Genomic DNA, 22,605 nt, shown 5'->3' on the forward strand with positions numbered 1-22,605 from the left:
TGTGGGCAGAACTGAAAAAGTGTGTGCGAGCAAGGAGGCCTACAAACCTGACTCAGTTACAACAGCTCTGTCAGGAGGAATGGGCCAAAATTCACCCAACTTATTGTGGGGAGCTTGTGGAAGGCTACCTGACCCAAGTGAAACCATTTAAAGGCAATGCTACCAAATACTAATGGAGTGTATGTAAACTTTGGGAATGTAATGAAATAAATAAATGCTGAAATAAATCACTCTACTATTATCCTGATATTTCACATTCTTAAAAAAAGTGGTGATCCTAACTGCCCTAAGACAGGGAACTTTTATTAGGATTCAATGTCAGGAATTGTGAAACACCTTAGCCAAATACATTTAAACTCAGTTTATGTAAACTTCAGACTTCAACTGTGTATATGGATTTATAAAGCCAGACAAATTAAACAGTTAGTCTATTGGATTATAGACCTAATTAAATTGGGGTTTCCTCTCCTAAATTTTCTTAGACAATTAAGGCAAGGCCCATTTCCTCACTTCACTGCTGCCACGCCGTATTGTTCTCAACACCAATACGCTGGTTAACTTCGCTATTATGCACATAGCAACATATAGGTTAAGGCGACAATTAACGGCACACTGAAGATTACATTTCAGAACCGTGGACTGCGACCACCAACGCAGGAGAAAGCGCATTTGTTATAGAATAAATATTTTTTATTTGTGTTGCACCATTGTTCTTATGTAATTTCAACATATACAACTTCAGTAGCACGTCTTGGAGTGATGGACTGTGCCATCCCCACGACCTCCACAATGGATTAGTCCACTGAGACAGGCGCAAATTAGACAGGTGTTTTGTACCACAAAAAAATATATAATTTGTGACTACTTGACTAAAGAAGTCTCGCTCGACCAACAGCCTATGGACTAAATGGGGTCTGCCTACTTTCAACCCAATGAAGTACAGTAACGCTCAGAACACACCTCTTCTCCTCTTCCTCCTCTGTCGTCTCCTCCAATTCCTCAGAGTTGACAGAGGACCGTTGGCGGGAGGGGAGGCGGTTGGCTCTCTGTTTGGGACGGCACTCCGGGCAGAACCAGTCCCCTTCTGGGACGGCCTGGACACAACACAGAGCAAAGAAGAGGTTTAGATTACACTGGTACAGTAGACAGCAGAGTTACAGGCGACCGGGAACTACACTCTCATCAGGTTACTTTTGAAGAAAACAGGGTCCTCAAATGAACCTCAAAGGTTTCATACCAATATTATCGATCGAGTTCCAATTATTTTAGGGGGGGGACAGAAGGTGCTTGCCCGCCATTAAAATTGTAGGGGAAACACGGGGTATCCATAGGCCATGTGTGAAGAAAAGCATCATCCATCCTACCTTGAGTTTCGGGCGGACACAGTGGATGTGGTGTCCTCGGTCGCAGCAGTCACACAGCAGCATGTTTTCTGCATCTCCTTTCCTGCGACAGACCTTACAGCGGGCGTTGAGCAGGGACTTGGCCCAAATGACACTGCGCTCCAGGGTGGAGAGGTGGAGGAAGACCTGGGACATGCTGGAACAACCCAGCAGAGACTCCCTCCAACGCTCCTGGACCGTCTTCACCAACCGACCACTGTCACTACCGTCTGGTCAGAGAGAGAAGAGACATACAGTCAGACATTATTACAGTAGTATTCACCACCCCGTCACTACCGTCTGGTCAGAGAGAGAAGAGACATACAGTCAGACATTATTACAGTAGTATTCACCACCCCGTCACTACCGTCTGGTCAGAGAGAGAAGAGACATACAGTCAGACATTATTACAGTATTCACCACCCTGTCACTACTGTCTGGTCAAAGAGAGAAGAGACATACAGTCAGACATTATTACAGTATTCACCACCCCGTCACTACTGTCTGGTCAGAGAGAGAAGAGACATACAGTCAGACATGTTTACAGTAGTATTCACCACCCCGTCACTACTGTCTGGTCAGAGAGAGAAGAGACATACAGTCAGACATTATTACAGTAGTATTCACCACCCCGTCACTACTGTCTGGTCAGAGAGAGAAGAGACATACAGTCAGACATTATTACAGTAGTATTCACCACCCCGTCACTACTGTCTGGTCAGAGAGAGAAGAGACATACAGTCAGACATTATTACAGTAGTATTCACCACCCCGTCACTACTGTCTGGTCAGAGAGAGAAGAGACATACAGTCAGACATTATTTTGATAGCCTTTAGCCGCACCCTCATACTACTCCTTCTCTGTTCCGCGGGTGATGTGGAGGTAAACCCAGGCCCTGCATGTCCCCAGGTACCCTCATTTGTTGACTTCTGTGATCGAAAAAGCCTTGGTTTTATGCATGTCAACATCAGAAGCCTCCTCCCTAAGTTTGTTTTACTCACTGCTTTAACACACTCTGCTAACCCTGATGTCCTTGCCGTGTCTGAATCCTGGCTCAGGAAGGCCACCAAAAATTCAGAGATTTCCATACCCAACTATAACATCTTCCGTCAAGATAGAACTACCAAAGGGGGCGGAGTTGCAGTCTACTGCAGAGATAGCCTGCAAAGTAATGTCATACTTTCAGGTCCATACCCAAACAGTTCGAACTACTAATTTTGAAAATTACCCTCTCCAGAAATAAGTCTCTCACTGTTGCCGCCTGCTACCGCCACCCTCAGCTCCCAGCTGTGCCCTGGACACCATTTGTGAATTGATCGCCCCCATCTAGCTTCAGAGTTTGTTCTGTTAGGTGACCTAAACTGGGATATGCTTAACACCCGGCAGTCCTACAATGTAAGCTAGATGCCCTCAATCTCACTCAAATCATCAAGGAACCCACCAGGTACAACCCTAACTCTGTAAACAAGGGCACCCTCATAGACGTCATCCTGACCAACTGGCCCTCCAAATACACCTCCGCTGTCTTCAACCAGGATCTCAGCGATCACTGCCTCATTGCCTGTATCCGCCACGGGCCGCAGTCAAGCGACCACCCCTCATCACTGTCAAACGCTCCTAAAACACTTCTGTGAGCAGGCCTTTCTAATCGACCTGGCCCGGGTATCCTGGAAGGACATTGACCTCATCCCGTCAGTTGAGGATGCCTGGTCATTCTTTAAAAGTAACTTCCTCACCATTTTAGATAAGCATGCTCCGTTCAAAAATGCAGAACCAAGAACAGATACAGCCCTTGGTTCACTCCAGACCTGACTGCCCTCGACCAGCACAAAAACATCCTGTGGCGGACTGCAATAGCATCGAATAGCCCCGTGATATGCAACTGTTCAGGGAAGTCAGGAACCAATACACGCAGTCAGTCAGGAAAGCTAAGGCCAGCTTCTTCAGGCAGAAGTTTGCATCCTGTAGCTCCAACTCCAAAAGTTCTGGGACACTGTGAAGTCCATGGAGAACAAGAGCACCTCCTCCCAGCTGCCCACTGCACTGAGGCTAGGTAACACGGTCTCCACCGATAAATCCACGATTATCGAAAGCTTCAATAAGCACTTCTCAACGGCTGGCCATGCCTTCCGCCTGGCTACTCCAACCTCGGCCAACAGCTCCGCCCCCCCCGCAGCTCCTCGCCCAAGCCTCTCCAGGTTCTCCTTTACCCAAATCCAGATAGCAGATGTTCTGAAAGAGCTGCAAAACCTAGACCCGTACAAATCAGCTGGGCTTGACAATCTGGACCCTCTATTTCTGAAACTATCTGCCGCCATTGTCGCAACCCCTATTACCAGCCTGTTCAACCTCTCTTTCATATCGTCTGAGATCCCCAAGGATTGAAAGCTGCCGCAGTCATCCCCCTCTTCAAAGGGAGACACCCTGGACCCAAACTGCTATAGACCTATATCCATCCTGCCCTGCCTATCTAAGGTCTTGAAAGCCAAGTCAACAAACAGGTCACTGACCATCTCGAATCCCACCGTACCTTCTCCGCTGTGCAATCTGGTTTCCGAGCCGGTCACGGGTGCACCTCAGCCACGCTCAAGGTACTAAACGATATCATTACCGCCATCGATAAAAGACAGTACTGTGCAGCCGTCTTCATCGACCTCGCCAAGGCTTTCGACTCTGTCAATCACCATATTCTTATCGGCAGACTCAATAGCCTCGGTTTCTCGGATGACTGCCTTGCCTGGTTCACCAATTACTTTGCAGACAGAGTTCAGTGTGTCAAATCGGAGGGCATGCTGTCCGGTCCTCTGGCAGTCTCTATGGGGGTGCCACAGGGTTCAATTCTCGGGCCGACTCTTTTCTCTGTATATATCAATGATGTTGCTCTTGCTGCGGGCGATTCCCTGATCCACCTCTACGCAGACGACACCATTCTATATACTTTCGGCCCGTCATTGGACACTGTGCTATCTAACCTCAAACGAGCTTCAATGCCATACAGCACTCCTTCCGTGGCCTCCAACTGCTCTTAAACGCGAGTAAAACCAAATGCATGCTTTTCAACCGATCGCTGCCTGCACCCGCATGCCCGACTAGCATCACCACCCTGGATGGTTCCGACCTTGAATATGTGGACATCTATAAGTACCTAGGTGTCTGGCTAGACTGCAAACTCTCCTTCCAGACTCATCAAACATCTCCAATCGAAAATCAAATCAAGAGTCGGCTTTCTATTCCGCAACAAAGCCTCCTTCACTCACGCCGCCAAGCTTACCCTAGTAAAACTGACTATCCTACCGATCCTCGATTTCGGCGATGTCATCTACAAAATGGCTTCCAACACTCTACTCAGCAAACTGGATGCAGTCTATCATAGTGCCATCCGTTTTGTCACCAAAGCACCTTATACCACCCACCACTGCGACTTGTATGCTCTAGTCGGCTGGCCCTCGCTACATATTCGTCGCCAGACCCACTGGCTCAGGTCATCTACAAGTCCATGCTAGGTAAAGCTCCGCCTTATCTCAGTTCACTGGTCACGATGGCAACACCCATCCGTAGCACACGCTCCAGCAGGTGTATCTCACTGATCATCCCTAAAGCCAACACCTCATTTGGCCGCCTTTCGTTCCAGTACTCTGCTGCCTGTGACTGGAACGAACTGCAAAAATCGCTGAAGTTGGAGACTTTTATCTCCCTCACCAATTTCAAACATCAGCTATCCGAGCAGCTAACCGATCGCTGCAGCTGTACATAGTCTATTGGTAAATAGTCCACCCATTTTCACCTACCTCATTCCCATACTGTTTTTATACTGTTTTTTTATTTATTTATTTACTTTTCTGCTCTTTTGCACACCAATATCTCTACCTGTACATGACCATCTGATCATTTATCACCCCAGTGTTAATCTGCAAAATTGTATTATTCGCCTACCTCCTCATGCCTTTTGCACACATTGTATATAGACTGCCCATTTTTTTCTACTGTGTTATTGACTTGTTAATTGTTTATTCCATGTGTAACTCTGTGTTGTCTGTTCACACTGCTATGCTTTATCTTGGCCAGGTCGCAGTTGCAAATGAGAACTTGTTCTCAACTAGCCTACCTGGTTAAATAAAGGTGAAATAAAAAAATAAAAAATTACAGTAGTATTCACCACCCCGTCACTACTGTCTGGTCAGAGAGAGAAGAGACATACAGGCAGACATTATTACAGTAGTATTCACCACCCCGTCACTACTGTCTGGTCAGAGAGAGAAGAGACATACAGTCAGACATTATTACAGTATTCACCACCCCGTCACTACTGTCTGGTCAGAGAGAGAAGAGACATACAGTCAGACATTATTACAGTATTCACCACCCCGTCACTACTGTCTGGTCAGAGAGAGAAGAGACATACAGTCAGACATTATTACAGTATTCACCACCCCGTCACTACTGTCTGGTCAGAGAGAGAAGAGACATACAGTCAGACATTATTACAGTATTCACCACCCCGTCACTACTGTCTGGTCAGAGAGAGAAGAGACATACAGGCAGACATTATTACAGTAGTATTCACCACCCCGTCACTACTGTCTGGTCAGAGAGAGAAGAGACATACAGGCAGACATTATTACAGTAGTATTCACCACCCCGTCACTACTGTCTGGTCAGAGAGAGAAGAGACATACAGGCAGACATTATTACAGTAGTATTCACCACCCGTCACTACTGTCTGGTCAGAGAGAGAAGAGACATACAGGCAGACATTATTACAGTAGTATTCACCACCCCGTCACTACTGTCTGGTCAGAGAGAGAAGAGACATACAGGCAGACATTATTACAGTAGTATTCACCACCCCGTCACTACTGTCTGGTCAGAGAGAGAAGAGACATACAGGCAGACATTATTACAGTAGTATTCACCACCCCGTCACTACTGTCTGGTCAGAGAGAGAAGAGACATACAGGCAGACATTATTACAGTAGTATTCACCACCCCGTCACTACTGTCTGGTCAGAGAGAGAAGAGACATACAGTCAGACATTATTACAGTAGTATTCACCACCCCGTCACTACTGTCTGGTCAGAGAGAGAAGAGACATACAGTCAGACATTATTACAGTAGTATTCACCACCCCGTCACTACTGTCTGGTCAGAGAGAGAAGAGACATAGTCAGACATTATTACAGTAGTATTCACCACCCCGTCACTACTGTCTGGTCAGAGAGAGAAGAGACACACAGTCAGACATTATTACAGTATTCACCACCCCGTCACTACAGTCTGGTCAGAGAGAGAAGAGACATACAGTCAGACATTATTACAGTATTCACCACCCCGTCACTACCGTCTGGTCAGAGAGAGAAGAGACATACAGTCAGACATTATTACAGTAGTATTCACCACCCCGTCACTACCGTCTGGTCAGAGAGAGAAGAGACATACAGTCAGACATTATTACAGTAGTATTCACCACCCCGTCACTACTGTCTGGTCAGAGAGAGAAGAGACATACAGTCAGACATTATTACAGTAGTATTCACCACCCCGTCACTACCGTCTGGTCAGAGAGAGAAGAGACATACAGTCAGACATTATTACAGTATTCACCACCCCGTCACTACCATCTGGTCAGAGAGAGAAGAGACATACAGTCAGACATTATTACAGTAGTATTCACCACCCCGTCACTACCGTCTGGTCAGAGAGAGAAGAGACATACAGTCAGACATTATTACAGTATTCACCACCCCGTCACTACTGTCTGGTCAGAGAGAGAAGAGACATACAGTCAGACATTATTACAGTATTCACCACCCAAGGATGGGCATTTAAGATGTCACAACTTTTTTCAAATATCCGGATAGTCGAAATACATGCGTTTAAAATAAACGACTTTTCCTACTGCAATGGGGTCTTGCTCTTGCGGAGGTGCACTTGTTTCAGCACAGATGGTGGAGAGGGGAGCGAGATGAGCAGAGGCCAGTGTGTCTGACACGGAAAGAGAGAGAAAGTAGCCAAACCTATTTGCACAAGTTAGACAAACTTGTTGCTGCGATAGGTTATAGAAGCTAGCTAACTACACTAGCCAGTTAATTAGCCTTGCTAGCTGGAAAAGGCAATTTTGCTGCACTCCTCACATCCATTCATATTAAAAAACAGCCTACCTGTTGGTTGATCATTGCAGCCTACTTCTTCTCATTTAGCCAACTTAATTCCGTAATTTTTATTCCTTTTTGCATCGATTAGAGATCTCCCACTTCACTTGCTACACAAGGAGCCTCTGACAGTGCTGCTTCGATCGTCCGACAAGCTACACGCACGAAAAGTGTGTTGTCTACCAGTACATCTTTCTTTATTGGGGCGCACACAAAAAAACCTGTACACTCGTTATATTGAAATGTCTAATGTCATGATCTATCCTTATATGTAGCACTGTCACGTCAATAATTACATTTTCTTAAAAATAGGCCTCTTATTAATTTTTTTTTTTTTTTTAAATTTTAAGTATACTCTCGCAAGTAATCAAACACTAACGTCCATTTGGATATTCAAATATCCGTGCCTATTCCTAAACCCGACCACCGTCCCTACCGTCTGAGGTTCAAACAGAGAAGAGACAGACAGTCTGGAAGGCCCAGAAAATCCAGCCACCCAAGTCATAGACTGTCCTCTCTGCTTCCGCATGGCTAGCGGTACATCAAGTCTGACACAAAGAGAGTCCTGAACAGCTTCTATCCCCAAGCCATAAGACTGCTAAATAACCACACTGACTGAGTTGACCCACCTATGTATTTTATTGTTACACACGACTCACACACACCGCTGCTACTGTTTATCATATATTCTGATGCCTAGTCACCTTACCCCTATACATATCTATCGCCAACACTCCAGTATCCCTGCATATAGCGTCTTACCTTCCCATGGGTTTTTGTTCTACCTTGTTATTTTTAGTGCTACATTGATTACTACATTATTGGCTTTAGAGTTGGCAAGAAAAGCATTTCACTTTTCTTGCGCATGTGACACAAAAAAAACATGTCACAGAATGCAACCCTCCTCTCCATCATCTACAATATAAGCTAACAGTCTTCACCACCCCACCACTGTCAAAGCACTCAGATGGGAGACAAACTGTCAGATCAACAGCAATCACTCACCAATTCCCTTAAAATATATAATTATTATATATTGTCATCTAATTTCAGGTTACCTTTATTGGGGTACAACCAGTCTTTTGAGTGAGAAGATTTCATTTAGCCTTTTTTGCTTCCTATCAACCTTACCTTCACTGTGTTGATCCTCATCTTTCTTCTCCTTCTTCTTTGCCTTCTGGTCCTTTTTAGAGTCTTCATCACCTGATGGGAGGGGGAATAAGGTGAGGCACTGTTTTGCCATGAAAGTCAAAATATATCAATTTGAACGTCAAACATAATCAAAAGCCCTAAACCCTAAAAGATCATACGCGTGGACTATTCGAATGACCAGTTTAGAGTGTGAAAAATACAGGTCACAGCAGACATTAAAACACAGGTAGCACTCATTCCCTGTCTGGCTGGCAGATAAGGTCTGTTGAAAGTAGTGCTGAGAGATTAACAAAAATGTCTTATTTTTCAGTTTTTAAAACAACTGAGTGACATCGATTCAATTATTTGAATTCAATTTTTTTCTGTGAGCTCAATGAGCGCATTCTCTAAAGATGAATCAGATCCAGAAGGGAGTTGTAGTTTCCAACAGGCCAATATTCTTTATTTTATGAGCTGAACTACCTACAATGACCATAAGTCATTGTGCATCTACTTGTCGGTCTGTGTTTCTTTTATGCCTGGTATGGAAGAGGAAGAAGAATTTGTGATCGTGAGGGGATAGAGAGAGCAGCTGTTGCTTCGTGAGATATCTCTCCATGAAAATACATGATCTAAGTGACTGATAGTTGGCATTCAGTCATAAAAGTATGCCTTATTTACTTTGAAGTACTACAAAATAGTGATTCTGTCAGACAGCATAGGAAGCAGCTCTATAGAGATGACTAGTAATTAAATAAATCACTTTGAACGCTGAGGCTGTACCCACTTTAAGTTAGTTATAACAGTGGCCAAGTTGGCTACTGTGGCTATTTGATCATAATGTAGGCCTACCAGGGTGGCCTACCATCAAAAACAATGGAGAAAATGCCTTCCATAACATTTTAACATGGAAATAGCTGTTCTATCATTCAGCCTACAGTAGCAGCCAATGTGAAGTGCTCAATGTAGGCCTAGACTTTTGAAAAAAACATGCAGGGCTTGACATTAACCTGTTTATCCACTTGTCCTTCAGACAAGGATGTGACAAAGTGTGGTTGTTTTGTTTGATGCAAGAAACCACTTTACAAAATTAAAAACGCACTATTATTCCCATACCATTATTACAAAGAAGCAGACAAATTATGCTAACCTCTGCCGACTTAGCATATTCAAGCCTGTCTCTTTAAGAATTAAAAAAGAAAGAAAATAACTTTACTGACTGACTTTTCAAAGATGCACAAAATGTGTACGTTTCTAGACTCTTGTAGGAAGCAATCACTCCCCTATTCCTGACAACAAATTATCTATAACTTGGCTAATAACACACTAACTAGCAAAGGATATGAACACAATGGGCCCACGTGGCTACATGCAGCCTCCGCTTTGATCTCAAAACAAGCGCATCTACTCACGACCGGTCATACTGTAAACAGTCCAGTTCAAAGTAAATGGCACAGATCCATATGGCAATGGTCTATTTGCATATAGGCCTACTGCAGGTCTGATAGTTTATGCAACACTAGTCTATATAAAGTACAGGCTGAGTCATGTGTGTCATTGCACTAGAATCTTACTCTGATGCGTTCTGCCTACAACAAAATCTCTTGCATATTTTGTTTTATTCGATATGTTGCATTGAAAGTGGCTAATATTGCGTTGATTCAATCACAATTGCCACAGTAAATGGAAACGTTGATAAGGTTAACAGGGAAAACTTCAGAAAAGGTTGGCGACCACTGTTCTGAATCAAGATAACCTTCTCAGTCAAAATGCAAGCCGAGATCTATGACTTAAAAAACGTAAGCCATGCAACATTAACCAATTAAAAACAGTACTGTGGCAATGAGGTTTGTGCAGTAAGCTGTAGGCCCAAAACATTACCACATATTGACTTTGCTTGAAATTGCCCTGCCAATGAATGCATTGTTGTTCAGGCCATTTAAAAAAAATATTTTCTCAAATTTGAGGTATGCTATATGAGCACACCGGTAATATATCCATTGTTATATTACTTGTGAAGTACAGCTGAGTGAGCATACATTTGAAATAATTTGCTTTTTATTTTACTGGGTGGATGGTGCCTGGACATGGTCAGCTTTAGTGGAGGGAGAGCGCAGCAGAGAGGGTCTGCTTCTCAACATCACTCCACTATCCCTTTCCTCCACTGACCAAAAAAAACAGACACCATCTTCCAGCTGATGGTGAAACTCAAGTTTCACCGCATTATTTCTGCCTCATGCACAAATTCATGTTGTTACTCCTATGAACAGACAAAGTGAAATATTGACGTTAAAAAATACCCAAGACTATCAATACACTCCGCCAACCCTGATGTCCTAGCTGTGTCTGAATCCTGGCTAAGGAAAGCCACCAAAAATTCTGAGATTTCCATCCCAAACTACAACATTTTCCAACATGATATAACTGCCAGGGGGAGGAGTTGCAATCTACTGCAGAGATAGCCTGCAGAATTCTGTCATACTATCCAGGTCTGTGCCCAAACAATGAGCTTCTACTTTTACAAATCCAGCTTTCCAGAAACAAGTCTCTCACCGTTGTCACTTGTTATAGACCCCCCTCAGCCGCCAGCTGTGCCCTGGACACCATATGTGAATAGATTGAAGATGTTTGGTGACCTAAACTGGGATATGCTTAACACCCCGGCCAGCCTACAATCTAAATTAGATGCCCTCAATCTCACACAAATTATCAAGGAACCTACCATGTACAACCCTAAATCCGTAAACACGGGCACCCTAATAGATATAATCCTGCCCAACTTGCCCTCTAAATACACCTCTACCGTCTTCAACAAGGACCTCAGCGATCACTGCCTTATTGCCTGAGTCCATAATGGGGCCGCGGTCAAATGACCATCACTGTCATACGCTCCCTAAAACACTTCAGCGAGCAGGCCATTCTAATCGACCTGGCCCAGGTATGCTGGAAGGATATTTACCTCATCCCGTTAGTAGAGGATGCCTGGTTGCTCTTTAAAAGTACTTTCCTCACCATTGTAAATAAGCATGCCCCGTTCAAAAAAAGTATATAAAACAAAGAACAGATATAGCCCTTGGTTCACCCCAGACCGGTCTGCCCTTGACCAGCACAAAAATATCCTGTGGCGTTCGGCATTAGCATCGAATAGCCCCCACGATATGCAACTTTTCAGGGAAAGTTAGGAACCAATATACACAGTCACTTAGGAAAGCTTAGGCTGGCTTTTTCAAACAGAAATTTGCATCCTGTAGCACTAACTCCAAAAAGTTCTGGGACACTGTAAAGTCCATGGAGAATAAGAGCACCTCCTCCCAGCTGCCCACTGCACTAGGAGAGGCTAGGAAACACCATCACCACCGATAAATCTACAATAATCGAGAACTTCAATAAGCATTTCTCTACGGCTGGCCATGCTTTCCACCTGGCTACCCCTACCAACAGCTCTGTACCCCCCCGCTTCTCCTTCACCCAAATCCAGACAGAGGATGTTCTGAAAGAGCGGCAAAATCTGAATCCCTACAAATCAGCTGGGATAGAATCATCTGGACCCTCTAAAATTATCTGCCGAAATTGTTGCAACCCCTACTACTAGCCTGTTTAACCTCTCCTATCGTCTAAGATCTGACACGCTCATCCCCCTCTTCAAAGGGGAGACACTCTAGACCCAAACTGTTATAGACCTATATCCACAATGCCTTTCTAAAATCTTCGAAAGCCAAGTTAACAAAATCACAGACCATTTTGAATTCCCCCGTACCTTCTCCACTATGCAATTTGGTTTCCGAGCTGGTCATGGGTGCACCTCAGCCACGCTCAAGGTCCTAAACGATATCATAACCGCCATTGATAAGAGACAATACTGTGCAGCTGTATTCATCGACCTGGCCAAGGCTTTCGACACGGTCAATCACCGTTCTCTTATCGGCAGACTCAATAGCCTTGGATCCTCAAATGACTGCCTCGCCTGGTTCACTAACTACTTCTCAAATAGAGTTCAGTGTGTCAAATCAGAGGGCCTGTTGTCCAGACCTCTGGCAGTCTCTATGGGGGTACCACAGGGTTCAAATCTCGGGCCGACTCTTTTCTATGTATGTGTGTGTGTATGCATGCATGTCAATGATGTCGCTCTTGCTGCTGGTGATTCTCTGATCCACCTCTACGCAGACGACACCATTCTGTGTACATCTGGTCCTTCTTTGAACACTTAACACCTCCAAACGAGCTTCAATGCCATACAACACTCCTTCCGTGGCCTCCTGCTTTTAAATGCATTTAAAACGAAATGCATGCTCTTCAACCGATCGCTGCCCGCACTCGCCCGACGAGCATCACTACTCTGGACGGTTCGGACTTAGAATATGTGGACAACTACAAATACCTAGGTGTCTGGTTAGACAGTAAACTCTCCTTCCAGACTCACATTAACCTGTTGCTCCTACCCTCTACTTTTTTGAACATTTTGTTAAAAATCGCGCAACATTTCAGCGCCCTGCTACTCATGCCAGGAATATAGTACGTTCATATGGTTAGAATGTGTGTATAGGAAACCCTCGGACGTTTTTAAAACGGGTTAAATCACGACTGTGGCTATTACATAACGTTACATCGGAAAGCGCAGGAAAACCTGATCACAGAAAATGGAAATAAATATCCTTGCGCCACTTCCAGCAATTGTTAACAGTGAGCCGAATTAGATAAGACCGAGCATTCAACTCCCACAGCATCCCCATGTAGTCGAGTATCTTGTGAATTTAATCATCTTTGATTCTGGTTGAACCGAAAGAGGGGCACCGCTTACCTCCGGTCTCCGCCCAGATCATTCCGGAAGAGCTCTCTCCTGAAATTTTTTTCCAAGACGACAGCTAATGATATATACATCGCCACGGATGATTTTTTATCGCTTATTAACGTTTACTAATACCTAAAGTAGCATTACAAACGTATTTCAAGTGTTTTGTGAAAGTTTATCGTCTACTTTTTGAATTTTAAAAAAATGACGTTACGTTGTGAAATCGCTGTTTTTTCGTTTATCACACAGTCTACATATAACGATATCTTGGCTTTATATGGCCCGATTTAATCGAAATAAAGACCCAATAGTGTTTATGGGACATCTAGGAGTGCCAACAAAGAAGATGGTGAAAGGTAATGACTGTTTTCTATTTTATTGTGCGGTTTGTGTAACGCCGAAATGCTAATTATTTTGTTTACGTCCCCTGCTGTGCTTTTCTGTTGTAGTGTATTGGTGCATGCTATCAGATAATAGCTTCTCATGCTGTCGCCGAAAAGCATTTTAAAAATCTGACTTGTTGCCTGGATTCACAACGAGTGTAGCTTTAATTTGATACCCTGCATGTGTATTTTAATGAACTTTTGAGTTTTAACTAATACTATTAGCATTTAGCGTAGCGCATTTGCATTTCCAGAGCTCTAGTTGGGACGCAAGCGTCCCAGGTAGAGGTAAGAGGTTAAGCACCTCCAATCCAAAATTAAATCTAGAATCAGCTTCCTATATCGCAACAAAGCATCCTTCACTCATGCTGCCAAACATACCCTCGTAAAACTGACCATCCTACCGATCCTTGACTTCGGCGATGTCAACTATAAAAAAGCCTCCAACACTCTACTCAACAAACTGGATGCAGTCTATCACAGTGCCATCCGTTTTGTCACCAAAGCACCATACACTACCCACCACTGCGACCTGTATGCTCTCGTTGGTTGGCCCTCGCTACATATTAGTCGCCAAACCCACTGGCTCCAGGTCATCTATAGGTCTTTGCTAGGTAAAGCCCGCCTTATCTCAGCTCACTGGTCACCATAGCAACACCCACCCGTAGCACACACTCCAGCAGGTATATTTCACTTGTCATCCCCAAAGCCAACACTCATTTGGCCGTGTTTCCTTCCAGTTCTCTACTGCCAGTGACTGGAACAAATTGAAAAAGTCTCTGAAGCTGGAGACCTATATCTCCCTCTCTTAACTTTAAGAATCAGCTGTCAGAGCAGCTTTCCAATCACTGTACCTGTACACAGCCCATCTGTAAATAGCACACCCAACTACCTCATCCCCTTATTGTTATTTATTTTTGCTCTTTTGCACCCCAGTATCTCTACTTGCACATCAATCACTCCAGTGTTAATGCTAAATTGTAATTACTTCACCTCTATGGCAGATTTATTGCCTTACCTCCCTTATCTTACTACATTTGCACACACTGTACATATATTTTTCTATTGTGTTATTGACTGTATGTTTGTTTATCCCATGTGTAACTCTGTGCTGTTGTCACACTGCTTTGCTTTATCTTGGCCAGGTCGCAGTTGTAAATGATAACTTATTCTCAACTGGCCTACCTGGTTAAATAAAGGTGAAATATTAAATAAAATACTTCCTACTCATTCATTACTGCTGTAGTGCTTGTTGTAGCGTTTATAACTTAAACAAGAACTCACTCAAAAACAGCAGCTCTTTGCTCTATTCATTGATAAGTCTCTCTAGTCATGGTTTTAAACATTTTGAAATCTCACAGTATCAACTTAGCTGGAGCTTTCTTTTATGCCTGCTACGTTACTGCAGACAAGGTCATCTAAGCCAACTAAGTGGCTAGCGGTAGGCCTCCCTGGGCCCGCCAGGAAGGCAGATTTTGTACCTTCTGACACATGAAATGGTTCAAAATGGCAACAGTTGGCCTACCCGGTGCGCAGGGCAGCTGAAGCGGGTGCACCTACCGTCAACAGCCCATGATGAATACAAAAAAAAAATGGGAACGCAAGGCTTTATCATTGGGGTTTTTACAGAAATGTTTGGTGATGGACTAAGAATGCCTTGGAGATCACCGAGTTGGTGACCACTGCTCTAGAAAGTTGAGTAAAGAAGTTAAATCTCGTGCTTCTCTCGGTGGGCTGATATTTCTGCACAGCAGTCCCCCGGGGAGCTGCAGCTTAGCGGTAACATCGTCTGTAACTAGAAGCTTGGCCTAAAAAGCATTTCAAGAGATTCTCAATTACAATTTTTTTAAATCCAGGAAAAGTCTCAAAATTACTACAATTAGCATTATCTAAGTGTGCACACTATCATGACGTTGCCCTCTGAGTACAGCGAGCACCATCCCCCACTCTCTGCTTCTACAACCATACTGCTGTGGGCAGAGTGAGGTCGTAAATTCCTAAGGAAGACCCTGCCTCATGGACACACAGTATTAGAGAGCGGGTAAACTTTCACAGAGGACAAAGGAAATCCTTCCACCTCACAGAACTTGAGGTACAAACACATTTCATGTTCCAGAGAAAGTGTAAAAGATTGGTGAAGAATCCAGCTACGAACTGGTGCATTTGTCACAACTTGGGAAGCTCATGAGACGGTGTGGCCACATTAGCCTAACTAGACCATAAGGATATAAAGGCTTGTGGCCACATAACGCTGTTTATATAATAGCCTCAGATATGAGGTTTACATCTAATTGTTGTTTAAGATGACTGAGTGAGGATGATAATGTTTGTACAATGGTGTAATATGATTGTAGACTGTTTAATGAATAAAAATATAATTCCCTTTTGATTTGAACTAAATCAGAGGACCGCCCAAGCCCAGTTAGGGTCAGACATCCTGGGACAGCCCTCTTCTGTCATTCTGAATAAAAACCCAACTTTGAGAAATTATCACCAGACCATGTTTTCTCCATTAGGGGAGGACTAAGGTTGAGACCAAGCTTACCTCAATTACGAGAGGGCTAAAGGTGTAGACCATTGCTGAATCTTTTTAACCATACCACGTGGTTAAACTCTGAGACTATCGATACCGACAGAATGAGAACAAGTCTTTGATACTAATTACTAGTCTGTAGCTAGGAATTCGGCATCATTGAATGCGAAGAACGACAACCACCGAAACATCCATTCTATAACGAATGTCACTTTGAACTATCCCCTCTAACCAAGACAGAGAGAGAGAGAGAGAGAGAGAGAGGGAGACTGACAATTCTACAAAATAAATACTTTTCACCAGCGATCAAGACGACACACTGAGCATAAATATATATATTCATTGCAATTGTTCCCGAATGAGTGAGCGTTCATGTGTAAGGGATTAGCATTTTAATTGTTATAATTAACTCTGTAGGGACTTCTTAGTCGACCCCCCATTGCCCCTTTGTCTAACAAGCTGCCATGCCAGTTCAGCCCACTAGGGCATATTCTATCATTTCATGTAACCATATTTACTGTTTGTTTATGCATTTCTGTGAATTACTTAGTTAGTGATAAATAAATGATTTAAGACAATTGATGTATGGATGACTCATAGTGAAGACTGGATTCGTGCAGATAACCAACAATTTACAACATTTGGAATGAGACTAACATGAGGTAAAATAAATAAAATCATTAATCAGAAGACTATTGATCAGATATGAAAATATCTGAAAGGTTATATTGGGAAATTATAACTTGGTAATCTGAATACTTTCCTTGGTGCCCCAACTTCCTAGTTAATTACAGTTACATGATTATTCAGTTTAAATCTAGTAACTAATTACAGAGAATCTTTGATAAAAACGAAGTCTTCAGTTTAATGATAGTAAAGACACGACAACACTGTGCGTCCCAAATGGCACCCTATTCCCTATGAGCCCTAGTCAAAGTAGTGCACTATAAAAGATATTAGGGTGCCAATTGGGACAATTCCTCTTCTTTGCAGGAAGGCGTTATGATGTGAGGGGGAGTTTTGCTGGCCTACCCAGTGGAGCCTTGAGGAACTTTCTCTCAATTCCCTGTTGGATGTGGGCCAGGGCCTGAGCCAGGTAGTGGACAGTGTTGTTGACCATCTGAGGGGTGTTGGGGCTGGTGGACGTTGTGCTCATACTATCCCCCTTCAGTTCCTGTAGCCTGAACAATGACACCTGTAACCTGAACAACATGGACAAGACCGAGAGAGATTGTATTAAACTTTGACTCCTGGGGAAGCACAGTCTAAGATACTGTGGGGATAAAAAAAACAGGAAGGTATGTGGAATGTATGACCTATTGTACCAGATGTTGCTTGTTCTTGGGGTCATGAGTTTCCCCATTACAAACATTGACAAAAAGAGTTACACACCACATTTTTACAAGTCTGTTACCTATAGTTAACTAACACACTTTTGTACATTGCACTGTAACTTACAATTTACCTTATTTTAGCGCCTACAAAAACATAATACTTCCAGGTCAACTGTAATATGAATACTATTATAAAGCACAACTTCTCCCCTTTCCATAAAATCAATGACGAGACCTTCATGCTGCACATCTCCGCATGATTTGAAGGCAATGAGCTCCGTCGGGTCTTTCATTTTTTTTTTAAATGTCGGGTGTGGAAACTGCTTTTATCACTGTCCAATTTATCACCTCTAAAATGTAAATAAAACACTATAAAAGAGTTTATATGTGTCATTAAATACCTATTTGAAGGCTTGTGTCGAATTTGAGTCAGGTTTTTAGGGCGGCGCTAAAGTTATCATCAGAAGTAAACAGCGGCTGTCACGGCTTTTGAGAGTCATGATAGCTTGCAGTGATGACGCAAAAAAATAATATTCAGTTAATTGACTAGGTATCTGTCCTTACCCTGTCCCTTTCCTGTTTTTAAATCCGTGAGAGAAGAGCTTCACCTGGTGGAGAGAGGCTGTACGACATCACAATATAACTTACAGTGTCAGAGAGGTCCGTTTTTTCCTTACTTTTCTCCAATACTATCGAGCCATTACAATGTCAATCAATGCTTGAATGACAACACAATCCCATTAGTTTTCATTGCAGCCTCGTTTGAAAGCCGCGGTTGCGCAAATTTGTACGGACTGGGGTTAGTCAACAGAATGCTTTTTCTCAACTAACTCACACTGTAACCATATATCTAGCTAACCTCTTGGTCTCAGCCTTCAGCTCCTGTAACATGACCAGTGAAACCTGTAACTTGACCAGTGAAACCTGTAACTTGACCAGTGAAACCTGTAACATGGAGAAAAATTTAAAAAAAGAAAAGCAAAAAGCTTTTTACTGATCCTGTGCAGTCTCAGCTCAGGGCGTCAATAAAGAAACACTGGGAATATTAAAAAAAAACTTATTTAAGTGTCTGGTGGCTATGCCTTTTTCTCAGACGTAACGATAATTGATCTCAATGTAACAATATTAGGGATGTGACAAATGGACAACTTTTCTGAACGTTTAAACCGCCATTTTATGGGTTTTTGGTAAACTTAAAAAATATATATATATATATATGTCAATATTGACATGATTGATTGACGGTAGGTGGGGGCAGGAGGTGCTGTATAAACAAACTCACTTCCTTAATAACTTCCTCACACAACAGCTCTGCGAAGCCCAAGAAGTATGAATGCCCTGACTTCTCCAGAGGCCGTATCGCAGTAAATGCTGTACGGCCACTGCAGAGATTGGATTGACCATGCAGAGCCTTTAATGGTCCAATTACATTCGTATGACCACTAGGGCCGGATAATGAAGTTCTCTCCCGCGAACCTTTAAAAAGCATAGAACGCAGCTACAGTAACATGTCGGTAATGTATAATCTTCCAGACACTTAAAAGTTCTGCATCAGAAGCGTCGGTACCTTTGCAGTCAGTAAAATTCTGTGCCGGCATATAAATGTTATATTGTTTCCCTGACAACAATAAACGTTGCTGATTGATGTCCTGCTGTGTTGTTTTTTCATGGTAGGGTAGCTAGATGTGCTTTCAGTCTACTAAATGTCTTGGTAAGTCGATGATTAAAAAACTTTAAAGTACTTTAAGGAAAGAGCAGTCCGCGCACAAGGCAGCAGGCATGCTAGGATTGACAGTTCTGGTTGCCTAGTGATGGAAGTGAGTCCCGCTTTAGAAGCAGCGCTACTTTACAGACAAGTAAAATACCGTTCATATAAGAGAAGGTTTCGTGTCGACGTTTAGAAGCCGTAGTGTAGCCTAAAAGACATGCAGTAGCACTTTCAAAGGGCCACATACCATTCTATGTGAAAAGGGTAGGCCTAATCGATACAGGCTATACCAGTAGCCTACGGTCATTTCATATAATGAGGCAAACACACCCCCACAACAACGAAGATTAGCCAACCCCGTGCTCGAAAGACTGGCCTGAAGATACTGTACCTCCATCTCGGCCCCATTAATAGCCTAAGCTAGAATATTCTACATGCAGCATACCAAAGACTGAACACTCACCAGTAGCAAAGAGAAAGAGCAGGCAGGGCAGTGCGAGAGAGGCGGGGCAGGCATGAGCATGTGTCTTGGTAATCTACATCTCGCAATTGTTTTGCAAATTCACCTTGTTACCTAAAGTTCCTCTTCCTCTGGTTTTATTTAAATTACACACCTTTCCCCAAGCCTTTATAACCAAATGGTCTAGTTAGGCTATAACACAGAAAATAATGCTGTGACAACGGCACTGATTTTAATTGTGGGGGAGGGTTCAGTTCAGTTCCCAACTTTATTTTAACGTTTACACCCCTAAACCATATTGATTATAGCTAGCTAATGTCGGTGCACAAGATGACAGACTGGACTTTGATGTGGTGAGTGTACAGTACTTACCTGTCTTTTTTCAAGGAATGTATTTCCATGTTCTCCACGTCACAGTTTTCTCTTTTAGTGACACCATTCTCCTTCAGCTCAGGGGTCAGTAGTTCATAGTGGCCTTCCTCCAGTGCTTTCCTCCATACACTCCTCTCCATCACCTACCATACAAGATAGACAATAAGCACCCATGTTTTTACTCACTGAAATTTACATTTGTATTTAAAGTTTGAGAGTTTTTTTTTTTTTGCATTCAGAAGCAATTCATGACTCAACATACAGCACTTCTGCATACCAGCTCATTCCTCATCTTACCCAAGTGTAATTACCTAATCATTACTATAAGAATGAACTGATTTGCACTAATGGAAGTCCCTCTGGATAAGATGGTATGCTAAATGACTAAAATGTAAAGCGGTTGCATCTCAACTTTTTTTACTATGTGAAATAAAACAAATTATTAATCAGAAAGAGCTATTGCCCAACCAAAGCCTCGACTTGCCCCTGTGTACCCTGGCAGATGTAGTCTAACCTCGACTATTCCCAGTGTACCCTGGTAGATGTAGTCTAACCTCGACTATTCCCAGTGTACCCTGGCAGATGTAGTCTAACCTCGACTATTCCCAGTGTACCCTGGTAGATGTAGTCTAACCTTGACTTGTCCCAGTGTACCCTGGTAGATGCGGTCCTCTATATCTAGCAGCAGATCTCTCAGCCTGTTGCCCATGAAGTCCTCAGCAGGAGCCGCTGTGCCCTCTGGGAGAAGAGCAGAAGCAGCCTTGGACTTGGCTGAGACAGCTTTGTTAACACAAGCCTCTGGTTTAATATCTGGAGAGAGAAAAATACAGGCAAAACAGTGAGTATCCCAAACGTCCAGTAGTTTGGGATATTCCACTCTCTCATTCAGTCAATCATTCACTCCTGAAGCGATTGTCAGCTGAAGTGCAGTGAGACAAATCAACATAGCCGACTTGATGACAATTGATGTAAAATAATAAAAAAAGTGATTGATAAATACATTTGATTGATTTGCCATTTGGATCAGGTTGCTCTAGTCTAGCCAGAGGCCTCTCCTAGTCAGTACCTGTCTGGTGGTAGCGGTCAGCGGTTGCTGTACAGAGGAGCTGTGAAATACGTTCCTTCTCCTGCACCAGGACCTCCTTCAGGGTGCTCTCCCTGTAACCCCGTGGATTCAGGGCCTCGATCAGTGCCTCCACCTCCTGGGGACTGCTGTAGAAGGCCCAGTGGTTAGGACGATTCACTGGGGGAGCAGAGCTGCTCTGGACAGGGGCTGGGATGATGGGTTTGGAGTCAGGGTCTGGGGTAGAGCCGGTCTGGGAGAGGTCCTCTGGTTGTCCGGCCTCGTTCTGAGACACCATCTCCTCAGCCTTGGCTGGCTCCTGTTCAGAGGTCGGTTCCTGGGGATCCAGCATGTCCTCAGTCAGGCCAAAATAGTCATCTTCCACAAAGAGGGCAGATGTGGAGGGGAAGAGCCAGTAACGACGGTATAGACGGTCGCGCCCCAGGGGGAGGATATAAGTGCAGGCTGCAACCTTCTGGATGCGCTCCTGGAGATCCTTCTCTCTCGGCTGCTGCTCAGCGCTCACCTCTTTAGGCTGCTTCTCCTGGAGATTGCTGCCCATCACTAAGGGTCAAATCAAAGGATTGTGTTAGAATGGCAATATGGTACTAACCAGAGGAGAAAATATTTGACAATGCATAAAGAACAGGACTACAGAATATAGAACATTTCCATTGCAAAATGTGCATTCTAGTGTCATGCGCAACAATTGATTGAGTCACACTATGTGAACGCTTTCTATGATTGCTAGCAGAATGCCAAGAGGACTGAAGGCTATTACTCTTCCTAGTCCTGTTGATCGCCTGCTCCTCCTCGTCTTCAGTCTGATGTTCCTCCTTCAGGCTCTCAGTGCTGGTGTTCATCTCTTCAGTTTTCATGTCGCCGTTTCTTCCTTCCATCAGCTTTTCATGTTTCTCTTTCAGCTCTTTCAATTTCATCTCCTGTTCTTTTAACTTCTCCTCCTTCCTCTTCCGTACTCTGATTGCAGCCTCTTCCCTCTCTCTGCGGTGCTGCTCAGCCTTCAGTTCCCTGAGCTCCTGCTTGGCCTGTCTCTGCTCGTCAGCGCTGTCCTCTATGAAGTCCCTGGTAGACACTAGAGTCAGCAGCTTACCACACAACGCATGGAGGATCTTCAGCTTCTCACCTGGGACAGAACACCAGACAAATTACACTCAATTCGATAAACAGTACTTATTCCCAAGCATGGCTCAGAAGTGTGATAATTTTGGAGTGAGAACTGGAATTCTCATAAAAGCCAGATATGTTGTAATGATTAAGGGTCGCTCTACCGTTGTTTCC

At 43.6% G+C, this 22,605-nt stretch overlaps 1 protein-coding gene across 5 annotated transcripts in view; it reads right to left on the reverse strand.

Moving 5' to 3' along the window:
* Window positions 1-22,605, reverse strand: part of LOC115138699 (bromodomain adjacent to zinc finger domain protein 1A-like) — a 44,324-nt gene that overhangs the window by 7,221 nt on the left and 14,498 nt on the right. For all 5 annotated transcript variants that reach the window (XM_029675825.2, XM_065025787.1, XM_065025786.1 and 2 more), the window contains 8 exons: window positions 22,088-22,450; window positions 21,310-21,870; window positions 20,878-21,053; window positions 20,244-20,386; window positions 17,402-17,571; window positions 8,665-8,736; window positions 1,365-1,612; window positions 961-1,094 (listed from right to left, as the gene is read on the reverse strand). In XM_029675825.2, the coding sequence (XP_029531685.2) occupies window positions 961-1,094; window positions 1,365-1,612; window positions 8,665-8,736; window positions 17,402-17,571; window positions 20,244-20,386; window positions 20,878-21,053; window positions 21,310-21,870; window positions 22,088-22,450 (1,867 nt within the window). The remainder of the gene's footprint in view (window positions 1-960; window positions 1,095-1,364; window positions 1,613-8,664; window positions 8,737-17,401; window positions 17,572-20,243; window positions 20,387-20,877; window positions 21,054-21,309; window positions 21,871-22,087; window positions 22,451-22,605) is intronic.

This window comes from Oncorhynchus nerka, linkage group LG12 (assembly GCF_034236695.1).
Source record: "Oncorhynchus nerka isolate Pitt River linkage group LG12, Oner_Uvic_2.0, whole genome shotgun sequence".
NCBI classification, from domain to species: Eukaryota; Metazoa; Chordata; class Actinopteri; order Salmoniformes; family Salmonidae; genus Oncorhynchus; species Oncorhynchus nerka.